This window comes from Acyrthosiphon pisum, chromosome A1 (assembly GCF_005508785.2).
Source record: "Acyrthosiphon pisum isolate AL4f chromosome A1, pea_aphid_22Mar2018_4r6ur, whole genome shotgun sequence".
In the NCBI taxonomy this organism is placed as follows: Eukaryota; Metazoa; Arthropoda; class Insecta; order Hemiptera; family Aphididae; genus Acyrthosiphon; species Acyrthosiphon pisum.
The window spans coordinates 168,748,279-168,756,623 of NC_042494.1; the positions used below are offsets into that span (position 1 = coordinate 168,748,279).

The 8,345-nt window shown below is 25.7% G+C and overlaps 2 protein-coding genes across 9 annotated transcripts in view; one reads left to right on the top strand and one right to left on the bottom strand.

The window, feature by feature from the left end:
• The window catches only part of LOC100570512 (ring canal kelch homolog), a 278,429-nt gene that overhangs the window by 73,004 nt on the left and 197,080 nt on the right, over positions 1 to 8,345 (bottom strand). The window lies entirely within an intron of this gene.
• Positions 1 to 8,345, top strand: part of LOC100158704 (kelch-like protein 3) — a 255,214-nt gene that overhangs the window by 29,243 nt on the left and 217,626 nt on the right. For 3 of the 8 annotated variants that reach the window (XM_029486637.1, XM_029486636.1, XM_029486635.1), the window contains one exon: positions 3,826 to 3,922. The exons of 1 other annotated variant lie outside the window; for it this stretch is intronic. In XM_029486637.1, the coding sequence (XP_029342497.1) occupies positions 3,826 to 3,922 (97 nt within the window). Of the gene's footprint in view, positions 1 to 1,428; positions 1,662 to 3,056; positions 3,202 to 3,272; positions 3,502 to 3,573; positions 3,754 to 3,825; positions 3,923 to 8,345 lie in introns of those variants that run through there. 4 more of the 8 variants (XM_029486639.1, XM_029486642.1, XM_029486640.1 and 1 more) reach the window with 4 other exon arrangements.

Genomic DNA, 8,345 nt, shown 5'->3' on the forward strand with positions numbered 1-8,345 from the left:
TCTGATGTTTAGAATTTTATGATATTTTTTATTTCTTTATGTATGATATTTTTAACTACTTATCTAGTTCTTCGCCCAGTGAGGTACAAACTTCAATTTTTTAAGTGAGAAAATTTGTTTGTATCTAAATTAAAATTATCATCAGTTGTTTCTAAGTCATTAAAATGTTTATACTAAGGAGTAAAGATAATCATCCCATATAAATGCTTTTACAAAAATATAAAATATATAAATATAATTTAATATTATATGTGGTATTTACTATATTTGGAACATTTGCACAAATAATGACAGATCAATAGTAATTTCTACCATTTTTCATAGTGCCTAGTTTCAAGGTATAAATATAGTCAAGAATAGAAATAACCACTCACCATAGCTGAATAAATCTACTTTCACTAATTTTGAAATAGATTTAATATGCTCTAAGAATATGCTGTAAAGAATATAAATTCTTAGACTGGTGACAAAATACATACATTTTAGCGTTTATTATATTATATGGTAAAATTATTTTTGGTACCTATAATAACTAATTAATAAGAAGATAATTTATAATTATCACAACAATTATAGGTAAGTACATAGAACTTATAGAGTTATACCTACTTGATTTATTTTAATACATAGAAGAATAATACTTACATTTTATATCTTATCAGTAGGTAATAAAAACTTACAATTTAAACAAATATTTGGTTTTAAGCTATAAAAAGATTAATTAATTCAATTATTTTGATTTTAATTTCAACCTTGCTTTCATTCAATTAAGTAATAATATGTTTATTAAATAGACATATAATTTTACATACAAAAATAATTGAAGTTTTGATTAGATAGAGTAAATTACATTCATCATACTGTTTCATAGAAATAAAAGTATTTTCTACACTAATTTACAATTCAACAACTGTAATATTATTTTTACCTTTTGTGCCTAATTTGTTAAGGCATTCAAGATGACTTAGTTTAGAACATGTCCCACCGGATACAAATCTTGCATGAAGTAATTTTATATAATGGTAATTGGTAGGTATACAAAACAAAACACTTCAAATACAAAATATTTGGAGAAAAATGAGCATAAGGAGAGATTAACAAAATCTCCAAATATTTTTAACATATTGTCCTCCCCACTATTATGATTAATAGAAAAAACAGAAGAAACCATACATAAATTATTTATTTTCAGGTCAGATTATTCGTATAAATTATTGAATTAATAATTATTTAGCTGATATATTATTATAACCAAACAGTATTTCGAATAAAGGCGGGATTTTTCAGTAAAATTAAAATTTTTCTTTAAATGTGGTTACTGGTTAGTACTTATTACCACTTTGGTAAGTCATATATTTCGTCTTTTTAATATGGTGGGGTAACAGAACTACGGCTAAAGATACTAACTTTAATCGTGAACAGAACTGAATAAAATATTAAAATAAAGTAAACACATACTTTATAATGTGTTATTGTGTTATTATTTTCATACATTATTATTAAATTTTGAGTAATTCAGTTTATAGTCGTTAATGGTAGGTAGCAAGTACCCACCATTCAATCAAACCTGGAGATACATATGCGAAACGCACACTTCTCACTGCACAGTCAATGCTACTAGTCTGTGTGCTCTGTTCGTTGAGATTCGGCTTCTGATACAGGTGGTTATTTTCTAATTTAAATTGTAGGATAAAATGTATTGAATATATACATTTTAAATCTCAGTGTTACATTGAATATAATATAAGCCTAAATTTCAATACCATACTTACTTTCCTGCAATATTTTCCACTATTACAGTGATTTGAATTCAACTACAATAAATCAGTAAGAAAATATATAATAATCTATAAATTAAATTAAATTCAGTAATATTTTATATTTCCGCTGTGTCTAGACGCCCGGCGTTGGTCAAGCATACATTATCTTACCTATTATGGTTGAACGTCTAGACACAGTGTAATATTTTACTTACAATACTTATAATAATACTGACATTCATGATGTGACGTGTGAAGTGACAAATAATACATTTGTTGTACCTATATTATTGGGTATTTATCAGTATACAATCATAATTACTTTTGAAAGACACATTATTTATTCTGATAAAAATTAAATTAAATTAAAAGACCCTATATTTTAAGTCTAATATTGAATCAGTATACCTATTGTATGTTTTTATAATTATTTATATAAATTCTTGCTGTAACATAGAAAATGAATATATTCATAATTTTCAATAAAAATAGATAAAAATAATATTGTAAAGAACAATTAATAATAAAAATAACATTTCTTGTTTTTATTTTTGATTTAAACGTCTACTTGCTACAACAGATATAATATTGGCTAAATATAGGAAACATATTATATAATTATTTTATAATGTTCTGTACTAATGTTAGAGTTAAAAACTAAAGAAATAAAAATACACCCGTGGCTTTATGCATAAAATCTACAAACTTTTTGTAAAATACATTGTTCCAATGAACATCATTAACAGCTTATTATTAATTATTTCAAAAATTATTTAAATTTCTTATGACTTAGTAATTTTTAACAGCAGTATTTTGTTGGTCTCCACTGCTTCTAAAATTTAGCATTAAGTAGAAATGATGATATTAAAATATATCATACATTTTAAAATTTCAAAGGTGTAATGTCAGTAAAAGAAATGGATTCACTGACTTCATCATGTGAGAATTATATTACGCCAGTTTTGAAATACAACAAAAATACCCAATACATTTCAGAAAAAACTATGAAATTCACTCTGTTAGAATACTAGAATTGGAATACTTTTTTTTTAATAAATCTTACAAACTAGATAATAAGTTGATAATTGAAAATATGCCACATCATTGAAACTAAGTAATATTGATATTCATGATGTGACACAAATAATAATTTTGTTGCCAAGTAATAAGTTTCTTAACATCAGTATTTTGTTGGTTTTTACGCCTTCATAGGTACTTAATTTAAGTATTAAGTTTTAACTCAATGATGATATTAAAAATATATTTATTTTAATAATATTTTAAAACGTGTTATAGCAGGAGAAGAAATGGATAACATTCAGGCTTCATCTTGTGAAAATAACGTAAAGCAAGTATTGAAATCAAATGAATGTAAACCAATACATTTTACAAATAGCTTTCACTCTGATAGAATACTAGAAGACTTACAATCTCTACGCAAGTATGTTAACAGTGATTTTAGTATTTTACTTTCATTCAAAATAAATATTATTAAAACTTTTTTGTTTTTAGAAATGAAGTTTTATGCGATATCAGATTTGAAACAGATGATGGATGTATAACATTTGGTCATAAAATTGTCCTAATGGCGGCTAGTCCATATTTCTCTGCAATGTTTAGTAATTTTAATGAGCGCAATAAAGATCTTGTTAAAATAAGTGAATTAGATTCTACTGTTTTACAAATATTAGTAGATTATATTTATACTGGTGAATTGATAATGACAAAAGAAAATGTACAGGTATAATTAACAAGTCAATTTGTTAAAGACTAATATAAAATTGTTTTTAATGTATTATTGATGATTTTCAAGGTATTATTACCAGCAGCAAACATATATCTTGCAGTTAGATTTTGTTATTGCTGCATGTTCTGAGTTTTTACAAAAACAACTGGATGCATCGAATTGTCTTGGCATCAGAGCGTTTGCTGACTTACATAACTGTACGGAATTGTTAGCATGTTCTGAAACATTAATAAAAAAACAGTTTCTGTATGATTTAATTAATTTTATTCTTTATATTATTCAGTAATCAATGTTCTATATAATGATAATTATTTTCAGGGAAGTGGTTAAAAGTGATGAGTTCCTATCTTTATCTTCCGAAGATGTGGTTAAGATTATCTCCTGTAATGACCTTGCTGTTCCATATGAAGAAAAAGTAAGTAAACTGCAATATTGGTAATATAATTGTATGGAAAGTAAGTTGAACACAAAGAGTTCTATAATAACTATAATATTTGTCTATGCATTGGTTGAAATTGACTATTCTTGAACAGTCATACACAACAAAAAAATTGTTATCCTGTGAATTAGGTATATACTTAATTATTGATAGATGAGTATAGATATTGCAGTGTAATAGAAAAATAAGCTTTAATGCTGCGCCCTATTCCTATAGCTTTAAATGCTTATGTAAGTCCATAATAAGTATCAAATCTCTATTAACTTTGAATCTAGGATTAATATAACACAGATAAAAACGTTAAGTTAAAGACAACAAAGGTAAAAATACTTCAAACATATTTTATTTAAAAATAACAAATATTAGTTTTATGTAGTATTTATATATCAAAAATATAAATTCTTAAATAATAACAATAATAATAAAAATAAATCACAAATATTGTATAGTATAGAGATGGAACATTTTCGTAAAAAAAACATCGTTAAATTTACCAATAATAAGTGAAACAATGGTAAAATTGAATCTAAGGTAAAAAAACAAAATTTCTTAGAGCAATCTTTTTTATCAGTAAATACAATTTTTATTTTCTATTGTTGTATTCTAGACAAATGTAGTTATTTTTAATAATAACAATAAAGAATTAAAAATGAATCTATTTTTCTGTATCAGTACTGAGTACATATCATATAGGAACCTATTAACTTGATGTCATCAAATTCATCAGAAAAATAAGCTTTACTGCTACGCCCTATAACTTTAAATGTTTATGTAACTCCATAAATATCAAATCACTATTAACTTTGAATCTAGGAATAAAAGAACACAGCTAAAAACATTAAGTAAAAGCCGACAAGTGTAAAAATACTTCAAACATATTTTATTTATAAATTACAAAAATTACAGTTTTAGTTAATTATGAAATATTTTTATAATCAACAAATATTTTTATTGAACAAAAATTTAAAATTTACAATCAGGGCCATATTTACCATAACGCAGGATAGGCAACTGCCTATGGCCTCCGTTATTGGAGGGCCTAGGATTTTTATGAGGACTATTTTTTATTCTTGAGGGTTCTACCTTTCATCGTATAAAATAAATATAAGAAACATATAATATTTCAAAAAAAATTAAATGATTAATCCTTAGCATTGTAAAATGTAAACTAAAACAAATAAAAGTCAATTTTTAATAAGAAAGAATTGATAACTTAGGTTTACTATCAATAGAAAGCAATTTTACATCTTCTTTAAACTTTAATGACATAATAAATAAATTTGCTTTAAAAAAAAGCAAGAAAAGTAATATTATAAAATAGCTTATTAATTATTTATATTATAAATATAAAAATGCATTGTCTATTACAGTTAATAAATAATATAAAAAAAAAAATTGTTTAATTTTGTTTTCAATATCAATAATAAATATATATATTAATTAACAAATAATAGGTACAATTGTACAAGAAATCTGTAGCCTGTAAAGATAATAAATGTATAACTTTATAATTATGTTTGTGAAAATGTAAAAATGTAAAATGTTAATACTAAATTAATATAAATTATTATTTTGTTTAATACAACTCATTTGTGTGTGTGTGTGTGGTGGGGGGGGGCTATAAACGCTACTGTTGACAATGAGTCACGTTTTATTTTGCCTAAGGTCACAAAATACCTAAATCAGGCCCTGTTTACAAGTTATACAATAAGTAAATTTGAAGTGATTAATTGATAGACGGGAGGGGGAAGTCACCCAATGGCGACACCCGCACCCCATCTAAATCGATTTAACGAGAGAATTTAATAAATTATAATTATAATATTAAATCACATATATCGTATAGTAGAGATGGAGAATTTACGTAAAAAAACATCAGTAAATTTATCAATAATAAGTGGCAAAAACGGTAAAATAGAATTTAAGATTAAATAATAAAATTTCTTAGAGCCATCTTTTTTCATCAGTAAATACGATTGTTATTGCTATTGTTGTATTTTTGAATCTTGATAAATATAATTCTTTCTAATAGTAACAATAACGAACTAAAAAGGTGAGTAAGTGGATGTCGCTCTGCTGTACAGTAGGTTACAAGTGGGTCACTGTATAATGGATGGTTTTAGGTACATTTGAATTCAATGATATAATATCATTGTATAAGAAAAACGATTCTGAGTGGAGACGGTATGTCAGTCTAGGTATAAGACAAATTATATACTTATATCTATATGGTATTAAAAAAAATTGACTTATGTAATAAGTACCTATAATAAATTCCAAATTAATCATATCACAATATCCATTAGGTACTTATAACGCGTTATACATCAACAACAAACCGTGATACTATATCATAGATATTGTTTTTTACGCCGATATACTCCTACGAAACAGGCGGTTGGCAATATCGACTTGCAGTGTAAATGACTAGTAGGTAAAACACAGAAGGGTGACCCACCGGTGAATAATACTGGCGAATAACAAAATATAACACTGTATGTATCAGTCACGGCTCACCTACGAGACGCCTAAAAGAAACAATATATTATAATATACACAGAGCAGGTAAATAATAAATAAAAAGGGCGCCCCAATATAAAGTACTACCTATAAATTACAAATGAATAAAATTACAACATTACAAAGTATACTTATATAAATGACCTGATCCACTGTCGATGGTTTATACTAGATAGGTGTATTCCTGGGAGATTACGGCTCCGACGTTGACCAGTGAACCGTGGCACGTAGATGATTGAGGCGGTGGCACATTCGGGGGGGTATTAAAATAAGATATTCACCAAATAGAAATAATTTAAATTTAAAACTATTTTTTTTTATATAAATTATTATTACTGTTATTTTTAACAATATCAGTATATAATGATACCACAGGTCAACAATTTGCTTACGAGTCTTTAACATAGTACCTATCTTAAATTGTTATCGTTAATCGAAGACCGAAAAATCCGACCGACTGTCGAACGCGAACACTTCACGTTTTATCCCGATACGGGCGATACGCCGATACGAAATACAAATTTGTCGGAAATGATTGGGTATTTAATATCTATTTTATAGTACATAATATATAATTTTTTATAATACATTAAGGGGGCTGGAGCGTTTTTAATTTTTGGTCGAAAACATAACTCACGACTTCAATCACTACGCCCGATATAATGATCTGATATTAATTTTGAAAGCAGATTTGAATTCGTTAATAAATTATCTATGCTTTTACAATTTCATTTTTCTGATTTTTATTTTTTTTACTTAGAAATTTACTAATAAAAAGAGTAAAAATAGATTATATCCAACACATTTACAAGACCTATTTAATTTGAAATATAAAATGCCTAGTTTTTCCTCCTTAGAATGGATTACACTCCAGCCCCCTTAAAGCCTTAAGAGATGAGTTCACAGACTTTATGTCTAAGTGGGGTGAATTCTAAAAGATTATTTTTCGTGAAAATTATGACTACATTGAATATAATTCTGGTAACGAATATGATGGCGATGACGAAGAAAAATGTCCCCATACTAGTATAATACAGCTGGGTGGGGGTTGTCTGGCCGAAAATCTAGTGACCGAAAGTCTAGTGATCGAAAAGGTATCTGGTCGAACACTTTTTTGGTCGAAAAATATAATATCGAAAATGCAAATGATCGAAATGTTATGTAATCGAAATATGTCATGGTGGAAAAATATATAGTTTATGTTAATTATTTAAAAAAAAAACATAAATTATTATATAAAATTAATTTAAGTAGGTATTATAACGTAGAAAAAAGTTGTTATAAAATATTAAAATAATTGGTAGTTCTAGATACTAGTATGACTTATAAGTATTAGTACAAATAATATAATATAGTAAGTAATTAAAATTTAAATATGTTATGATCGACAAATATATATTACATACAAGTAAATTAAAAAATTAACTAAAATAGGTATTATAATGTAAAAAAATGTTGTAGTAAAATATTAAAATAATTGGTAGGTATAGATACTAGTATAACTTATAAGTATTAGTAAATAATATAATATAATGAGTAATTAAAACTTTAAATGTTGAGCTATTCCTCTTAAATATTCTAATAAATCATAAGCCTATAGGATCGGGAGCATGACAGTGTTGATCCGGAAAAAATGTTGAATTTTTATCTAGTTCATGTTTTTTTTTATTTGTCTCCACAGTTCAAATTTTTGCACCACATTTATTAACACAAATCCAATAAAATACGTGTTTGCCGTCAGTTTTACGTAAATCTTTGTTTTTTTAATATATGAAATTATTTATATTTAATAATATTCCTCCATGGATGCTAGGTACAATATCATATTCATATTTATAAATAATAAAAAAAAATTAACTGTTGTTGCAAAAATATGTAT